This window comes from Puma concolor, chromosome B2 (assembly GCF_028749965.1).
Source record: "Puma concolor isolate L17-30 chromosome B2, mPumCon1.1.hap2, whole genome shotgun sequence".
Classification (NCBI taxonomy): Eukaryota; Metazoa; Chordata; class Mammalia; order Carnivora; family Felidae; genus Puma; species Puma concolor.
The window spans coordinates 5,318,873-5,337,746 of NC_141671.1; the positions used below are offsets into that span (position 1 = coordinate 5,318,873).

Sequence of the window (18,874 nt, forward strand, 5' to 3'; positions counted from 1 at the left end):
AGAGAGTTCTGGGCGGCGCCGGCGAGGGGCGTGTGACGCAGCGGCCGTCGCTGCCATTTTAAGTTGTTTGTTCTTGCTCCCCTCCTCAAACGCGATTCTGCCCCGGACCCGGGAGGCGCCCGAGGCCGCCGCCGTTTCCGCAGCCTGCGGTTGGGGGGGAAACGAGGCTGTGCCACCGCGGACTCTCACCTTCCGCTTCGGCTTTGCCCCCTCCGGGTCTCCTCGACCTTCCTTCCTGAGAGCCGGAACCCGACCGTGGGGGAAGAAAGACTCGAGAGCAGATGCTTGAACTGAAATAACTTTATTTTGGGGGGTTTGCTTCGCTGACAGACCCCGTAGCGCAGGGCTCCCCTCCCCTTCCTCCCCTCCCCCTCCGCCGCCAGTACCAATCCCACCCCTCTTTCTCCTCGTTACTTCTCCTCCTTTCTCTCGGTCTCTCTTTCTCTCTCCTCTCTCTCTTTCTCTCTCTTTCTCTCTCTCGCCGCCGCCGCCTCCGCGTCCTTCCGTCCGCCGCCGCCCGGGGCGCCGAGCCAGACTATGGGTCCCAGGTGGGGGCTGAGCGGCGGCAGCAGCGCGGGCGGCCCGGTCACAGTGCGCACTGCAGCGGGGATGGAGGGGCTCAGTTGGCTGGTGGTTTTCTCTTGACATGGCTCCTGCCCGTGCTGCGAGCAGCGCCCCCGCCGCCGCCTCCTCTTCTGCCGCCGCCACCGCTCCGCCCGCAGGCTGCGGCTAGAGGGCCCGAACCCCGCCCGAGCGTCGGTCAGTGAGTCCCGGTCTGCGCGGGGACAGGGAGGGCATTTCCCCGTCACCCGCCCCCGTCCCAGCTGCCTCGGTTCCACCCCTCTGCCCCCTCGGGAAACCAACTAATGACCCCACCCTAAACTAGCCAAACTCGGGAAACATGGTCTGTTCAACGTGAGAGAGAGCGAGCGAGCTTAATCCGGAATCCGGGAACTTCAGGGCCTTTTTTTTTTTTTTTTCCGGGGGGGGGGTGGGCTGGGCGTACTTTAAAAAGTAATTCATATTAACACAACTATTTTCTTTTTTTCCCACTGATCCATCCCATTTTCCCTCTCCCGCCTCCTCTACCCGGGCGGGAATTGTTTCCACGATGAAATGAGTGAAAACCCGAGTGATCCTGTGTCTCCCGTGGTGCGAGTGAGTCGCTGCCGCTGAAGGCAAAGGGTGGGGGTGGGACCTGGGGGGTGGAAGGCAGGTGGTCCCTGGGCGCTGCCTGGGATCTGTCTGGGAGAAGAGCCCACCGCCTTTGCCTCAGCAATGCTCGCAAGAAGATAAGTCGCACTCCCCACGATCTTGAACGGGGCCAGATTCCTAGGGAAGGCTCCCTTGGGGAATGTAGGACTCCTTGCAGGGCTGGGGGTGTTGGGATCCCGGGCATTAATCAGGTCCAGCCAAAGAGCCGGAATAACTGTTATATCGTGTTATATACCCCCTTTCTCTCTGCCATCATGATTTTCCATGGCAGCAGCATTAGCAGTCGCCTGAGGGTGAAAATGTGGGTGATGGGGAAGTTGGTAATGACTCCGCTGTTTCTTCTCATGGCTCCTTTGGGCAACACCTGTCCGCCCCCGGTATACACTGTAGTTGATTGCAGGGAAACCCTGTACCTCTCCCCTTCCTTCTCTACCGATTTTGCACTTTTCTCTTTGCTCACCACCAAGTGTAATCAATAACAAGCACTGGCAATACATAGCAATAGTGAAATCTGGAATAACTTAAGAATTGATTAGGTACTGCAGCCATGGATCTGGCTGGGTAAAACCCAATTGGATATTTCGGTTTCCTTCACCTACCCTGTTTTGGTGTTGGGGGGGGTTGGGTTTTTTCTTTCCCCCCCCTTTATAATTTTTTTGTTTTGGTATTTGGAAAGCAGGGATCATTACACTCCCCCCCCCTCCCCCGGTTAATCCCTTCTCTAAAGAGGGGGAAAAATCCGGATGGATTTGAAGAATTGGACTGGTGTCAGCTGTGTTTTATTGCACACCTAAATCCTGATAATAGGCTTTTCATTTCCCCCCAAAGCCTTTATTTTGGCATTTAAGCCAAATGCGTTTTCCAAAAAGTTAGTTCCAAGTATTTTCTCCTCTCTGTCTTTCCTTCCTCCCCTTCCTCTTTCCCCATAACCCCAAACGTTATTGTCCAAACATGACTGGACAGCAGCTTTTGTTTCTTGACCCTGTAATATGACAGTCTGCTAATATTGCCAGAAGGTGCAGTTTTTGGGTTACAGTCGTGATTTTAGCTATTCAATCATATTAGCAGGAAAAAAAAATGACTTGTTTCTGTTGTACTTGAGTCTTAAGAAAAAGTGCCCATAGTTTAGTGACAATTTCCAAAGGCTTTAGTACCACCTGTATTTCAAAATGGGGGACCCAAACTCCCGGAAGAAACAAGCTCTGAACAGACTACGTGCTCAGCTTAGAAAGAAAAAAGAATCTCTAGCTGACCAGTTTGACTTCAAGATGTATATTGCCTTTGTATTCAAGGAGAAGGTAATTTAAAATTCTTAATGTGAATTAGCACAAGTGATTTTTGTAAGTGTATATTAAGTTATTTGTTACCCTTAAATACCTGCGCGTTAGGTTAAAGAGTGGTTGACAGAAGTCTACGTATGTGCTTTCACTTCGACCCTTATGGGGAATTCTCTGCGCGAGCTGGTGCCGTGCCGGGTAACTAACTCCCCGTGGAAGGCTGGAGGACTTGTTGGTTTGGAAATACTCTAAAGCTTAGTAGGGTCTATTTTTAGTTAACCTGGGGGGAGCAACGTTGTAAAACTCGCGTTTCTGTTTTACAATAAATTACATTTATGTAGAGTTACATGGAGAACATTATTAATTGAAGGATTGTCTATAAAGCAGGACGTTTGAAAGTGGTAAATTAGAATCAAGATGTTTATGTGCTGAAACTAGTCTGTTCAACTTCTTGCTAAAGATACCTTTTCTCTTGGTACATTTAATGGATTACAATACACTTTAATTTTTAGGAACAACTAAATACTGTTAATGGTTAATTTGTGTTTAGAAGTGCAATTTATTAAAATTCAAAAGGACGTAAAGACATTGAAATTTCGAGGGGGGGTGGTGAACGGAATCAGAATTGACTCCACGGTTAAATAGCAAACAACTGAGTTGTGAGTAGTCAAAGAGAACATTATAAAAGCAGTATTTATTTTTTTGCAACTTAAAATGGCCAGTTTCTTCAATGATCTGTTTGACATGAGATTAGGTTATGAGTATAAGGAACTACTGCTTTAATTGTTGCACCGAAGTTGTGAGCTAATTTCAGACCAGAAATAGATTCTTAGTGTGGCATCTATTTAATATTTGGAAGTTTCCTGGGTATTTACCCCACTCTTAACTCTTGGAGAGTATTTGTACAGGCATACCGTGGTTTTATTGCTCTTCACTTTACTGTGCTTCGTGGGTATTTTGGTTTTTATAAATTGATGGTTTGTGGCAACCCTGGATTGAGTAAGTCTGTCAGCGCCATTTTCCAACAGCATCTGTGCACTTCATGCCTCTGTGTCACATTGGGTAATTCTAGAAATACTTTAGGCTTTCTTTTAATCAATGTATTTGTTATGGTGATCTACAATCAGTTATTACTACTTGCTGAAAGCTCGGAGGATCGTTAACATTTTTTAGCAATATTTTTCAATTGAGGTATGTACATTATTTTTTTTAAGATGTAATGCTTCTTGCACACTTAATAGACTACAGTGTAGTGTAAACATAATTTTTATACGCCCTGGGAAACCAAAAAATTAATTTGACATGCTTTATTGTGATATTAGCTTTATAGCTGTGGTCAGGAACTGAACCCACGATATCTCCAAGGTATGCCTGTATTTAAGGATGCTTTTGGCTGCTGGAGGATATAGCATTGCAAAGTGATTTCAGAGTGGTGGTTTTGAAGTGATTATCCCAAGGTTGGGTAGTACCAGGGATTGACTTTTCCATTTTGTCTTTTTGTTGATGTGTTGACTGCAGAATTGAGAAGATCAGATTTTAATTGAAGGTATTATAAGTTCAGTAGAACTAAATCCAAGATATACTTGGTGAGGTTAGTTCTTTTAATATAGAAGATGCCCTGAGTTGTACCATCTAGTTCTTTAACACCATGAAAACCCGTTTTTACTCTGAATGGACAGTACCCAGGCAATTGTCCTGAGTAGTTCATGAATTTTATAACCTAAATTGATGAGTGCTTGGTTACAAGTAAATTTGAAACTCAGTTTGGTCGTCTTTTAATTTTTTTTCTTGTTTCGTACATTGACACTTTTATGTAATACATAAAAGTGGTAATGATACTTGACTCTTTTAAGGAGTTAAAAAACGGTAGTTTGTACAGCTTTGTTTTTAAACTGTTGAGATTTTAATTTAACTGTGTAGAATCAGTTAAATGAAAGTACATCAAGAGTAAATCACTTTTTTTTTTTTTTTTTAGCATTAGGTGTGTCTAGTGTTTATCTCTCACCATGTTTAAGAAATATTACTGTTTAAAATAAGTTACCTGTTCTGGATACTGTAAGAGCGTGCAGTAAAACATTCTTATTATAGCCTGTTTGTGTGTGGTAGGGGTAACGGGAGTGATGGGGGTTGGAGGAAGAACAGAAGGATCCACCTATTTGAAAATCTGGCATTTCATTATAAAAAATCACTTCAGTTAATACTAAAATAAGGATACATGACATTGTAACATGAACTGGGTGTTAAAAGACAATGTGCTACTATTGGTGGGTTAATACACTTTGTTTTTTCCTTTTAGAAGAAAAAATCAGCACTTTTTGAAGTGTCTGAGGTTATACCAGTTATGACAAATAATTACGAAGAAAATATCCTGAAAGGTGTGCGAGATTCTAGCTATTCCTTGGAAAGTTCCATAGAGCTTTTACAGAAGGATGTGGTACAGCTCCATGCTCCTCGATACCAGTCTATGAGAAGGGTAAGTTCTGTTTGTCAGTCCTGATTTGGTAAGTTTTTACAAGTTAAACTTACATTTTTTTCCCCCTAAGAATGAAGTTTACTTCAAATAAAACATGGATGACTTTTTGTGTGTGGTGTTATGCTGATAGCGGTGTGTATTATTGGCCATGAATAATGTTTTATGTTACTGTTTATTGGATTTTCTTTTTTGGGGAGAGAACTGACGTGCTCCTTGTAAGTTAAAGTAGAAGGAATTACTGCTGTCAGTCTTCTAAATTTCTGCAACTCTTTGGAAGTTAGTATGAACATATTTGAACAGGAGATCCCCACAATTAGTGGCGTGGGGGAAGGTTAGAAAGAACCATGTACTGGTCTGAAAAGTTTACTGGCCTTTGAAAATTAATACGCTGGACTATGATAATAAGGAACAAGAATGGAGAAAATACTTTTGTGTAAGTATATAATAAAAATACCAAGACAGCTTTGCTTATATATTAACTAGGTTCTGCTTTTGAAGAATGGAAATAAAAAATACTGGGACTTAACCAGAAAAATCAGCCTGAGTTGGAGTCTTCACCATGTGCTGATTAATCTAGGTCTTGATATGAGCAACATTGGACTGAGTATGTGGACTCTACAAGATAAAGATTAGAAGTAGGCCATGGGCTAGTCAGATTGGGTACTGTTCTATTTTTCTTACCTCTTAATACATAAAATGATGCTTCACGCACCTTCTGTACTTGTGAAATGTTTCTGTAATCAAACCTGTAATTGGTGACATTCATTGCTTGTTATAACTTTGTTTCTTTGAAAGTAATTTTTTTTTTTTTTGGTCATTTTATAGGATGTAATTGGCTGTACTCAGGAGATGGATTTCATTCTTTGGCCTCGGAATGATATTGAAAAAATTGTCTGTCTCCTGTTTTCTAGGTGGAAGGAATCTGATGAGCCTTTTAGGCCTGTTCAGGTATTTTACTCTAAGTGTGGTGTGCACTGAAGTGAGTAAATAGGGCCTAACTTAAATTTTTTGAGAATATGTGTTCTAATCAGTTTTAACTCATGAGTTGCTCTCGTCTGTTTGGATATTGTGATGCAAGAGGAAAAAGCATTTGGGTGACAGAATCTCTTGAGAATGAGAGGTGGTCCTAACTACTCCAGTGTGTCTTTGAAATAACGGCTAGAGAAAATCTTTGAGGATGGATTTACAGAGGGGCCCATGAATGAACTCAGGTGATCTCTCCTCTGAAATTGTACTTCCAAAATAGTATACCTAACCATCTGGTTCTCAAAGGAGTCTGATATAAGAAATCCTTTTCTAAAAGTAGATTTGTGTATAAAACTATACAAGAGAGGAGTAAATCTGGTAGTGGTGATGAAGTAATCTTCCTGGACATCCCTGCCAACTTTTGACTTGTCATTTGATGTACTAGTTTCTAGTGTTGAAGAGCATTTGCCCTTGAGGCAGTGATCCTAATTTTATGTATGGTAGCTTTATATGCATAGGAGAAAGTAAAGTAATCTCCCCTGAAATACCAATATGGTTACTTCTAGGTCAGGTATGGCCAAGTTTTATTCTACATATATGTAAATGTCATAAATACATCAATCATACTTATATCTATAATAAAAATAGCGAAAATTATGATTGAAAAAATTTTGCATTTATCCATTACTATGAAGTATCTTTATGGTGCTTTTGTGTATGAACAAATTGGTATACTCCCCCTGTCCCCATGGTAATGTTCTGCACAACAGCTCAAATTATCGTTCTTTTTCTAAGATTCATTTGACAGAAATAAGTTCTAAAGTTAACATATAGCCCTAAATGTGGGTAAAAGTATTGCGTATTCATGTTTTCCTTTAATGGATGATACTAACTCACGTGAATGTGCTGGAGAATAGAAGTTTAATGTGGCAAGCAGGAAGACCAGGAATGATGGGGCGTGTTTGTAGTTATCAGAGCATGTCTTACGCATCAGCTGTAACTGCTGTCCAGAAGCACTGGAAGGATTTTTTTTTTTCATTCAGAATTTTTCACTGGGAAACTGGTTCACTTCTCCCTGTATTTTTAAAAATTTCCAATTCTCTTCTCTTTCCCTCTGAGACCTTATTTGGGATAGTTGTGTTAAAATAGTCTTGTCTCAAGTCAAGCACTACTTTTTCAAATAATGGTGTTTGAGAGTTGTGCTAGGCTGTCTCCTGAATATATACATTTAATCTTCATCCTTACAATAACGATGCAGACAGGAGCCTCCTTTTGCCAAGGAAGACGCTGAGGCAGTTGCAGATTAGCTAAACAGCCCAAGGTCATGCAGTTAAGTGGCAATCAAGATGTAATTCCTGTAAAGCTTATGCTCAGAATTTGCTACTCTGTACTGTGGGAAGTGCTCTGTATTATAAAAACCTAATATTATGGACTGAGTGTAAGCACTATATAGGGTAGAGGTGGACTGAGTATAAGCACTATATAGGACAGAGGTAAGTTTAGAGTTCAGCTTCAGGAAACAAGTTAATAGTGTAAAGATGAACTTCCTTCCCTTGTAATTTAAAATAATTAGTATCCTGAATGAGAGGTCATAAATATAAATAATTTCATTCTTGAGGTAAATGAAAGAAGGAAACATAAACTTCAATTTGAAAACTTTCTTTTTTTTTTTTGATTCTTTGACTCTTGAAGCACTTTTTTTTTTAACTTTTTTTTTTTTTTTTTTGAGAGAGACCAGGCGTCAGTGGGGGAGGGGCAGAGAGCGAGGGAGTTACAGATTCTGAAGCAGGCTCCAGGCTCCGAGCTGTCAGCAGAGCCAGAGGCAGGGCTCAAACTCACGGACTGTGAGATCATGACCTGACCTGAGCCAAAGTTAGACACCCAACTGACTGAGCCACCCCGGCGCCCCTTGAAGCACTTTAAAGTTTGAATAGTAATGAGATTTAGTAGGAACCAGAGTAAAGGTTGTTTTTCAATAACAAGTTCCTACTATATTCAAAGTACTAGGAGGTACACGTTAAAATCTCTCCTTTCCTCTTTATCCCTAAATGCTCTTGGCTGCGTTAGTTCTTCATCACACTGTTCAAATATTTTGTTACTTCTCGGCATTGCTTTCATGCTGCTTATTAGGGTTTTCTTTTTGGTGGGGACTATTCCTTCCTTCCCAAATCTTTATGTATTCAATAGGATAGAACTGAAATGCCACAGAAACATAGCCCTTTTCAGTCTCACTGAAATCTCTCTTCAGTGTGATGTTCTACTGGCCTCTTCTAGTCTCTCCCTGGTATTGCCATACTGGAATACTGGAAGCTTTCTTACTTGAACAGTTTTTTGTTTTTTTTTAAGTTTTTTAATAATTGTTTATTTTTGAGAGAGAGAGGCAGAGTGCAAGCAGGGAGGGCAGAAAGAGAGAGGGAGACACAGAATCCGAAGCAGCCTCCAGGCTCTGAGCTGTCAGCACAGAGCCCGATGTGGAGCTCAAAGTCACGAGCCGTGAGATCATGACCTGAGCCCAAGTTGGATGCACAACTGACTGAGCCAGCCGGGTGCCCCACTTGCTTGAATAGTATTTTAATTTTGACACATTTGTGCTTAATGTTGGCCCTGTTTCCTGGAATGGCATTTTCCAAATTACCTTTTCTTAGCGCTTTCCTGGGGAAAATTACTGTCCTCTTTCAAGGCCCAATCCACAATCATTTGCTAATACTGCCTACAGCGCCTGCTGTGTTAATTATTTCTCCCTTCTTGTCGTAGCACTCTGAAGATAGGAACTCAATTTAGGGTTTTACAGATAACCTCAGCTTATTCTAGGAAAGATTTGAAGCAAGTTAGGTTTTATATTTGCATGTGCGTGTCCTTTTGAGCCGTGTCAGAGCCTTAGTAGCCTTATTTTCATATTCATAAATATTTGAATTTGTGCAGACATACAGTCGAATATCCTTTTTCCATGCAATAGTGTGGGGGTAGCATATCATTTTATGTTATGGCTTATAAGAGAAGCTAGGCAGTCAAATTCTAGATCGCAGGAACTGGTTTTTCCTTGTCAGTGTTTCTTGCTGTCTTGACATAAGAAGATAAAAGTTGAGTCAAATGGACTAACAGTCTTTCTTAAAATAATTGAACATTATATAAATAAAGAGATCTTTAAGGTTTCTCTGCTTTTTGAATTCTCCATTAGCCTGGTTGTTTCACCCAGCACTTAGTGTCTCCATGGACGTTTTGTGGGAGGATGGAGTTGATTTTCCTCATGTTAAAAGAGTAAAAGGATGTTCTGATTTGAGAATACTTCTTCCTAACTTAAAGTTTTTTTTAATCTGAAAAAACCCCACATGAAAACATCTTTAAAATTTTGAGGGGTTCATAACATCCTCAAGTCCATCTATGTTAGGACTGGATACCTTTCAGGTGTGGGCTTTATGTATCATTTAATCCCCTTAACTGTCCTGATGGGTTAGAACCTGAGATGAAACTGAAGTTTAGAAAAGTTAGGGGATATGTACAAGGTCACGTAAGTAGTGACATGTACTGCTGAGATTGGAATACATCTCTTCGTAAAAGCTATCTGTAGTGTGTTCTTTATAATAAAAAGGAGGGAGGTGTCATTCGGCTTATTTAAGCATTACATTGGGGGACACCAAATATGTTGGAAGTCTTGAGCCATGTAGGTTTGAAAATCTAGTTTTATAGAATTTGGCCTAAAATCATCGAGAATGAGGATCTAGTCACCCTGATGCAGTGTTTTTCTTGAAGGTCGAATTCTGTAATGGAGTGCTGTTCACTAGAACTTTCTGTGATAAAGGCAATGCTATGTATCTCAACAGACTGTTCAGAATGGTGGCCACTGGCCACATGTGATTATTGAGTATTTGAGATGTGGCTAGTGTATGCGAAGGACTGAATTTTAAAATGCATTTAATATGTTAAACTTGAGTAGGCACAGTTGGCTACCGCATTGGATGGCACAACTCGATGCCTGTGGATGCGGTAGATGTTTCAAATAGGGTAACGTCTTTGTACTTACATGTAAATGTGTTTCTTAATTAGGCCAAATTTGAGTTTCATCACGGTGACTATGAAAAACAGTTTCTGCATGTACTGAGCCGCAAGGACAAGACTGGAATTGTTGTCAACAATCCTAACCAGTCAGTGTTTCTCTTCATTGACAGACAGCACTTGCAGGTAAGCATTTTTTAATTTTAATTTTTTTTCCCTGCCTGCCTGCCTTCCTTCCACTTAACTCCTCATTTAAAAAGCTTATTCGTTAGGGGTGCCTGGGTGGCTCATTTTGTTAAGTGTCCAACTCTTGGTTTTGGCTCAGGTCATGATCTCACAGTTTTGTGAGTTTGAGCCATGTGGAGCCTGCTTGGGATTCTCTGTCTCCCTCTCTCTGCCCTTTCCCCAATCATGCTCTCTCTCTCAAAATAAATAAACTAAAAAAACAAAAAACAAAAAACTTGTCAGCAAAAGATTTTTTAAAAATGTTTATTTTTGAGAATGAGTGCAAGCGGGGTAGGGACAGAAGGAGAGGGGGACAGAGGATCCAAAGAAGTCTCTGCACTGATAGCAGAGAGCCTGATGTGGGGCTCGAACTCACAAACGGGGAGATCCAACTGAGCCACCCAGGCACCCAGCAAATTATTTTTCCATATGCGTTAATTAATTCTGTTTTGCCACTTAAAAACTGCATTATTTTTGAAGTTATTTAAAAATCAAAAGATACCCTGGGCCTCACCCTAGAATAGTGGTTCCCAAACTTTGCTGCATATTAGAACTGCCTGAGAGCTTTTAAAAGTCATGATTCTAGTAAACTCCATTGAACTTAAAACAGCGTGGGTTTTTTGTTTGTTTTTAAATTTTAACATTTATTTTCGAGGGATAGAGACAGAGCATGAGTGGGGGAGGGGGAGACAGAGAGAGAGAGACAGAGTCTGAAGCAAGCTCCAGGCTCTGAGCTGTTTTGTTAGCACAGAGCCCAACGCGGGGCTTGAACTCACAAACTGCGAGACCATGACCTGAGCTGAAGTCGGAAGCTCAACTGACTGAGCCACCCGGGCACCCCAAAACAGTGTTTTAAGAAACCCTGCGGTAGAGCTTTTCTAAGTAAAGTACGGTCAACAGATCATAGCAGATTCTTAAATATGTGGACTCTCAGGCCCTACCCCAATCCTACTTGATCAGAATCTATGTTTTGAACAAAATCTTCAGGTGGTTAGTAACACAGATTATGTTTTGAGACGCTGTAGCCTTAGATCTTATAAATAAAAATCTGGAGGCTTCTTGGTGGCTCAGTCGGTTAAATGTCCGACTTCAGCTCAGGTCATGATCTCTCAGTTTGCGAGTTGGAGCACCACATCGGGCTCTGTACTGACAGCTCTGAGCATGGAGCCTGCTTGGGATTCTGTGTCTCCCTCTCTCTCTGCCTTTCCCCTGCTCACGCTCTGTCTCAAAAATAAATAAACTTAATTAAAAAGATTATTTTTTTTAAAAATCTGAAGGGATAAAATACATCTGTATTTAAAAGATCCAAATGTGTTTTAAATAAGCACTTTCAACTTAAGTGATGATACTCAGGTTGATGAGATAAAGAACATTCTACAGAATAAAAAAAAATCTGGAATACCTGCATCACTTAAGTGATGAATAAGTTAGAATTTATAACATGTTTTGTTATTAACCTTTAAAAATAGCATCGCTTGGGGCGCCTGGGTGGCGCAGTCGGTTAAGCGTCCGACTTCAACCAGGTCAAGATCTCACGGTCCGTGAGTTTGAGCCCCGCGTCGGGCTCTGGGCTGATGGCTCAGAGCCTGGAGCCTGTTTCCGATTCTGTGTCTCCCTCTCTCTCTGCCCCTCCCCCGTTCATGCTCTGTCTCTCTCTGTCCCAAAAATAAATAAACGTTGAAAAAAAAATTAAAAAAAAAAATAAAATAAAATAAAAATAGCATCGCTTTAATTACCATTCATTCAACAAATGAATGCCTACTACTATGTGCCAGGTGCTGTGCAACAGTGAACCCATTAGACAGAAATTGTGTCATCAGGGACTCCCACTGCATGGTAGGGGAGGCCCAGCAGCAGAGAAGTACAGTATGCAACTCACGTGATGAGTGCTAAGAGAAGATGGTGCGGGGTACGTAAGCCATTGGGTCAGAATTCTTAAATGGTGTCACCAGAGAAGGCCTCACCGGGCAGGTGATTTAGAAGAGTATTTATGATACTAGTTATGCATTGTAGAACATTGTTTATTTTTACTAGAGAGTATGACAGTAAAAACATGAAGGTGAATCATACTGCTACCTTCAAGGAACTGAAGACTCCTTAGGAAGATTATATGTTGACTCTGTATCTTGTAAGAACGTTTTAAAACACATATGGTATTATACGTACAAGTAAGAACTATGGGAAGAAAGTTAATTTCAGTGGAGGCATTTCATAAAACTAACAAAAACCTTACGACTTGGGTGGGTTTTGCGGGTTTTTTTTTTTTTGTTTCATCTTTACCTTAGCTCTCCTATGGTGGATATTTTGAAGTTGCCTTAGTTTTCCTTTTTAATTACTTGTAGTGTACTTTCATTTGAGTAACTTACTTAGATAATACTGGATAGCAGGCTGTTGACTTCTATTATGGAATCCACAATAGAGATTGAGAGAGTGTAAGGTGGGGAGAGGGCCAGAGGGAGAGAGAGAGAATCTTAAGCAAGTTTCACACTCAGCTCAGAACCCTACGCAGGGCTCAGTGTCACAACCCTGGGATCATGGCCTGAGCCGAAATCAAAAGTCAGACACTCAACTGACTGAGCCACCCAGACACCCCGATTATCACGCAAATGTACAGATCAATAATACTATATAGAATGGCTAGTGGCTTGAAGGAGTAACGTTGCTAAATAAGTAGGAAATCGTCTTCTGTTTTATATCAAAGTCAGATGTTTATGCTTTATGAAGCAAATAGCTTGAATCCTTTTAATGAAAAGAAAGTTGTAAGCTTGTCAGCTAAGTTCATGTTGTAGGTAGGGTGACCAGCAGTCTGTCTGTCTGTCTGTCTGGAATGCCCTGATTTTTGCATTGAAAGTCCCAAGTCCTAGGAACCTTAATTGTGGGCAGTGCGATGGCTGGTGTCAACCCTGACTGTAGATGCATCTGGTCTCCAGTGCTCTTAGGTGCATCGTTCACTCCGGTCATTACTGGTCTTCCTGACCCGGAGATGTGTTGCCATACCTGCCCTGTCAAGAGGATCGAGGGACCCAACAGGGTGGCCAACGCAGGGTGCGTTACTTACCGGCCTCAAGGAGCCGTACGGGCATGAGCTCACGTCATCCTCCCCACAGTCCTGGGAGGCGTAGGTCTTCTTACTCCCATTTTAGAGGCGAGGAAATCAGGAAACGAAAGAACTTGATCACAGTCGTCTAGCAGAGATCGTATGTCCTTCATAATGCAAGATGTATGGAAAGAGCTAGACCAAATGATAATTTTGGAGGGGAATGTGGTAGAGAGGCACGTGGCTGGAGTCTGGGTTCTAATCCACATGCAGCCACTGACTGGCTGTGAAATCTTGGACAGGTAACTTCTGTGAGTGTGTTTTTTTGTTAAATTGAATAAACGATATTCGGAAGGTTGTTGTAGCATTTAAAGTGAAAAAATAGCACCTGGGTGGCTCAGTTGGTTAAGTGTCTGTTGGTTTTGGCTCAGGTCATGATCTCGTGGTTTCCTGAGTTCGATCCCCACGTCGGGCACTGTGCTGGCAGTGTGAAGCCTGCTTGGGATTCTCTCTCTCTCCCTCTCTCTCTCTGCCCCTCCTAACTCATGCTCTCTCTCTCTCAAAATAAATAACCTTAAGAAATTTCTTTAAAGTAAAAAAATACATGTGCATTATGTGGTTTATTTATGTATAGAGACTGCTTTTTTTAAAGGTGCTGAAGTGAAAAGAACTTTGAAGGCGGGCGGTTCAAGGGTTTTAGATTCCGTCTTCCGTTTACTGGCAGTGGTGATCTGTGAAAGCACCTAGCACACTTGCCATAAGCTAGATGTTAAATGGTGACTTTTTTTTTTTTTAATGTTTTGTTTTTTGAGAGAGAGCTGGGGAGGGTCAGAGATGTTGGGGGGTGGGGGGGTGGAGAGAGGATCCCAAGCAGGATCTGCACGGTCAGCACAGAGCACGATGCAGGTTTTGAACTCACAAACCGGAGAGATCATGACCTGAACTGAAATCGAGAGTTGGACACTAAACTGACTGAGCCACTCAGGTGTCCCCAAGTAACTACTTTTTAAAAATAATACTTACAGTTTTATTTTTCTGGTAATACTTTTGCTTTCTTCCAGTCCTTTACCCCCGGTTATGCTTCAGTCTTTCTTTTTTCTATTTCATATCTTTGCCCTCACTTCTAGGACACTTTTGTTGTCCTTGTATATACAGACATGACTTCAAACTTCTGTTAAGATGTGTCTCTATGACCTTTAACCTTATTTTCCTTTAGCAAGTTGTCCAAGTTGACTTTTCTGACTTCAGTTTTTTGTTTGAATAAACTCTCTAAATGTTTGTTTAGTTTATAATCATGCTTATTCTTTCTGTATTTTATATGGCAAGCTTGTGTCTTCCTAACTAGACTGTGGTCCCTGTGGGTACAGACTGTTATCTGTTCCCTTGATCTGTGTGCTTTATTGCTGTGTGTAAGTGCTTGATAGAATTATGGGAGATTGACTTCATGTGACACTTGATGGGTTATGTAAAGGTCTTCTTTATTAAGATTAAAATGATTCCCCTTGCAGACTCCGAAAAACAAAGCTACAATCTTCAAGTTATGCAGCATCTGCCTCTACCTGCCGCAGGAACAGCTTACGCACTGGGCGGTTGGCACCATAGAGGACCACCTCCGTCCTTACATGCCGGAGTAGGGGCCTGACCAGCAGAGCGGAAAGGATCAGGGAGCGCAGCAGCATTTTGTTTCCTTGTTTTCTTACACTTTATTCTTTCAGAGTTTAAAGAAAATGGACTCATGCACAGAACACTATGCATTTTGAAACGTGTTCATCCTGGATTTTTTTTTTTTTTTTAATTATTTGTGTCTCAGAACTTAAAAAAAATTAGGTGTCTTCTGCACGGACTGTGTGAAAGAAGATGCTTTGCATATTTGCTGCACTGCATCAGCATTCTGCTAAAAATGTGAAGTGAAAGGACAGTTGTACACTGAAATGCTTAAATGTATCTGAAAGCACAAGGTGATACTCTTTTTTGATGGTCTTTCCATTTATGCTGGTTTTTGCCTCTCTGACGTCTGTCATCAGTATTTAGAGGGTGAGAAGGGAATGTAAAAGGTATACATAACATTGAAACAAACGGAATAGCTTTGCCGTAATCACCGTCGTTCCAGAGCACTGTCAGATTCATTCTAATGACCACAAGTGGTTGTTTAAAAAAAAAAAAAAAAAAATACAACCACGGGGAAGAAATCTTTTAAGAAAAAAAAAAGCATCTCATTGTAGGCATTCTTGCCTCATGTTTTACTGGGCCATGTTTGTTTCCTGGTACTCATAAATAAATGTATGTATTTTATTTCCAGATCTCTTTCCCCAAGTTGTTGTTATAAAAGAGTATTCTGCTGAATGTGGATACAGTTCTACACATTAAAGCAGATCTGGAGTCTGAAGTAGCTAATGCAGCTGTAAAACTGAGAAATCCATGCATAGCTGCAGAAATCATAGAGGACTTTCCTTTTTTGGTTTTTGTTTTTTGGTTTTAAAGAGAAGAGGTTTTTATTACAAAGAAAACGCAGTGAATTGTGCAGAAATACTGGTTTCTACACCATCCTAAAAGAAAACTTTAGGAGGGTTTCTTGGAATAGAAAAAAGTTACTAAAGTTGGCATCTTAAATTGTTAAAAAAAACAAAACAAAACAAAACACTGAGTGTCAAAGCTCTAAAAGCAGAACTCATTTTGTGCAATGAACATAAGGAAAGACTACTGTATAGTTTTTTGTTTTTTCTTTTTAATGAAGAAAAGCTTTGCTTAAGGGTTGCATACTTTTATGGAGTAAATCTGAATGATCCTACTCCTTTGGAGTAAAACTTAGTGCTTACTGGTTTCCAAATGTATTTAGCTTCTGGTTGGAATTTGAAAAAAATGAAAACCTAAATAAAATAGGTGAAAGTTCCCTGACTATTCAGGTGAATACACAAAACTGAAGTGGTAACTTTTTTTTCCAAGTCGCTGGGTGGTGTTACTGATGACCTTGGGGGTTATGTTACAGTCCATAGCACACAGTAAACTCAGGACAAAAACCATTTGCGTTTGCAGTTTCAAGAATAGGAATCAAAGACATTTTGTAAGCCTTAACAGGTATCAGGTTGGCCTTGTTCCTTCATGGAAAAGAAAAATATTTTTTAAAGTAGGCTTCACACCGACCGGGGGCCTGGACTCAACATCCCTGGGATCACGAGTTGCATGCTCCACCAACTGACCCAGCCAGGTGCCCCAAGAAGTACTAATTTCAAAATGCTTCCACGTTTTCTCATCAATTGAAAATTTAGAATCTACTTGAAATCACAGCTTTGAATGTTTATCATGGCCAGGTCCTGTTTGAAGCTCTGGTCTCACAAGCCTGAGTGGAAAGAGCTGCAGAGGTTCAGTAACTTGCCCAAGCTCACGTGCGGAGCAGGGAAGATTTAAAACCAGGCCAGCTGTCTGTGTAGGATCCAAACTCTTCATTGTTGTACTATGTTGAATTATACTGGATGTATTCAGTAAGTCAGTTTTTAATTTTATTTTAGAGTCAATTTAGAAAAGGTGTAATACACAAAACTCCTGTATAACCTTTACCCGTGTCTTAGCCACATTTTTTCCCACTTTTTCTAGATAGATATATATATATATGTCTTTTCTGAACGATCTGAGCATTTGGTACATATGTCATGGGTACATCTTTATTCCTTCTAGTGCTTCAGCCTAGGTCCCAAGTACAGGGATATTGTATAACCACAGGGAAGTAACCAAATCCAGGAAATGCAGTGTTGATACACCTTCACCTGTCCATATTCCAGTTTTAATTGTCCTAATATCCTCATGTCTTTTTTAAACCGTTGAATGTAGCTGTCACACCTCTAGTCTCTAATCTGGACCAGGTCATTAGCCTTTGTTTAATAACCTTGACATTTTTGAAGAGTAGGCTAATTTTTAAAAAAAAATATAAGGTGTTCCTCATTTTGCATTTGAATGCTGTTTCTTTTTCCACAGTTAAATTTGGGATTATTCTGGCCAGCACCCAATCCAGAAGTGCACTGTCAAGTTGCTCTTTGTTAATGTTAATTTTGATTGATCAAGGCCTGTTTCTGCATTGTAAAGTTACTGTTTTCCCCCCTTGAAACCAAGAAGCAATCTGGAGAGCAACGTGGAAGTACCCTGCTTTTCATCAGTGTTCTACTGAGTTCTGATTTTTGCTGTAACCAGTCTTTCACTAGGATAGCTACAAATTGGTAATTTTCCATTATTTACTCCTCCTTCCACATATATCAGCATTTTATTGTAAGGAAGAGCCCTCCCAGCTCTGCCATGGATTATCTACCTACATGGTGTGGATTCAATCCCTCTTTCCCAAAACTGCATAGTTTGCATGCCTCTTACTATTTGAACTTGAACACTTGCTTACTTTCAAGCACAAGAAATGTTCATGTCAATTTCCCTATCTCAGCCCCGTAGCCCCGGAATCCACTATTTTCTCCAAGGAGCCCAGGTTCGTTTTAGAGGGAAATCTCAGAAATCGAGAACTGGGTGCCCTGTGTGCTTACTGCTCCGGGGAAGTCTGCTCTGTTGAGCACAGATCAAGCACGTATTCCTAAACAAGCAAAGAATACTCAGCCTTTAACTGCTGATAGTGTTTCCAAATTTATTTAAAGTTGCTTCCTTTCTTTTTGATGTTTAGTTAATGAAATGTTCAGAAGGACCCCATGATGCAAAAATGAAATACTAAGAATGCCACGTTCAACAGAACTTGAGAAATGGACTAAGTGATTTGTGATTTAATCTTTCTGATCCCGTTTTGTGATCTGCATGGTTTTATTCTAGGTACTAGAAAAGGGGTAATAGTATGTTTTTCTCCCCGCCCTTAGTACAAAATATGCCAGTCCTATGATAAATTCTTTTCCTTTTTTTTTTTTTTTTAATTTTATTTTGAGAGAGTCGGGGGAAGGGTAGAGGTGGGGGGGGTGGGGGGAGACAGGGGCAGAGAATCCCAAGCAGGCTCTGCACCATCAGCTTGAAGCCCAAAGCAGGGCTCAAACTCACGAACCATGAGATCCTGACCTGAGCCGAAATCAAGAGTTGGACGCTTGACTGAGTCACCCAGGCACCTCAATAAATTCTCCATCAGAGAAAAACAGCACATCCATCGGACTATTTCCTATGTCACTAATGTGCTTTGCCTCAGACTTCATTGAGGACTATTTTAGGCTATACGGCTCAATCTATTTTATTTTCCAATATGAGCTATGTTTCATTAATTTTGAAGTTCCATAATCTTGAAATTGGGTTTTAAAAAAATGTAGCAGTTATTTTAAGAGCTGAGAAGGACATAAATTCACAGCTTAAGCATTTATATTTCCCTAAGTGCTTAAAATAGCTTAGTATTGGACTTTAAAAGTAATCTCATTTCAGGATGCCTGGGTGGCTCAGTCAGTTGAGTGTCCGACTTCAGCTCAGGTCACGATCTCACAGTCTGTGAGTTCAAGCCCCGTGCCAGGCTTTGTGCTGACAGCTCAGAGCCTGGAGCCTGCTTTGGATTCTGTGTCTCCCTCTCTCTCTGCCCCTCCCCCACTCATGCTCTGTCTCTCTCAAAAATGAATAAACATTAAAAAAAAAGTAATCTCATTTCAAAATGTCCTTGCTAGCTTCTTTGCTTTACCTAAGTTTTCACAGACCCTTTCAGCTAAGAATGTTTTCACCCAATTATCATACATA

The 18,874-nt window shown here is 40.9% G+C and overlaps 1 protein-coding gene across 2 annotated transcripts; it reads left to right on the plus strand.

Annotated features, from left to right (window-relative positions):
- The first annotated feature begins 60 nt into the window (after window positions 1-60).
- Window positions 61-16,103, plus strand: CB2H6orf62 (chromosome B2 C6orf62 homolog). 2 transcript variants are annotated; one of them, XM_025917088.2, is made up of 5 exons: window positions 61-1,158; window positions 4,789-4,965; window positions 5,791-5,913; window positions 9,976-10,110; window positions 14,695-16,103. In XM_025917088.2, the coding sequence occupies exons 1-5, from the start codon at window positions 1,117-1,119 to the stop codon at window positions 14,818-14,820; spliced, it is 603 nt and encodes a 200-aa protein (XP_025772873.1). In that variant the 5' UTR covers window positions 61-1,116; the 3' UTR covers window positions 14,821-16,103. The 2 variants fall into 2 exon arrangements, with proteins under 2 accessions (XP_025772873.1, XP_025772871.1); XM_025917086.2 differs by lacking the exon at window positions 61-1,158 and adding an exon at window positions 1,173-2,513.
- Window positions 16,104-18,874: the final 2,771 nt, after the last annotated feature.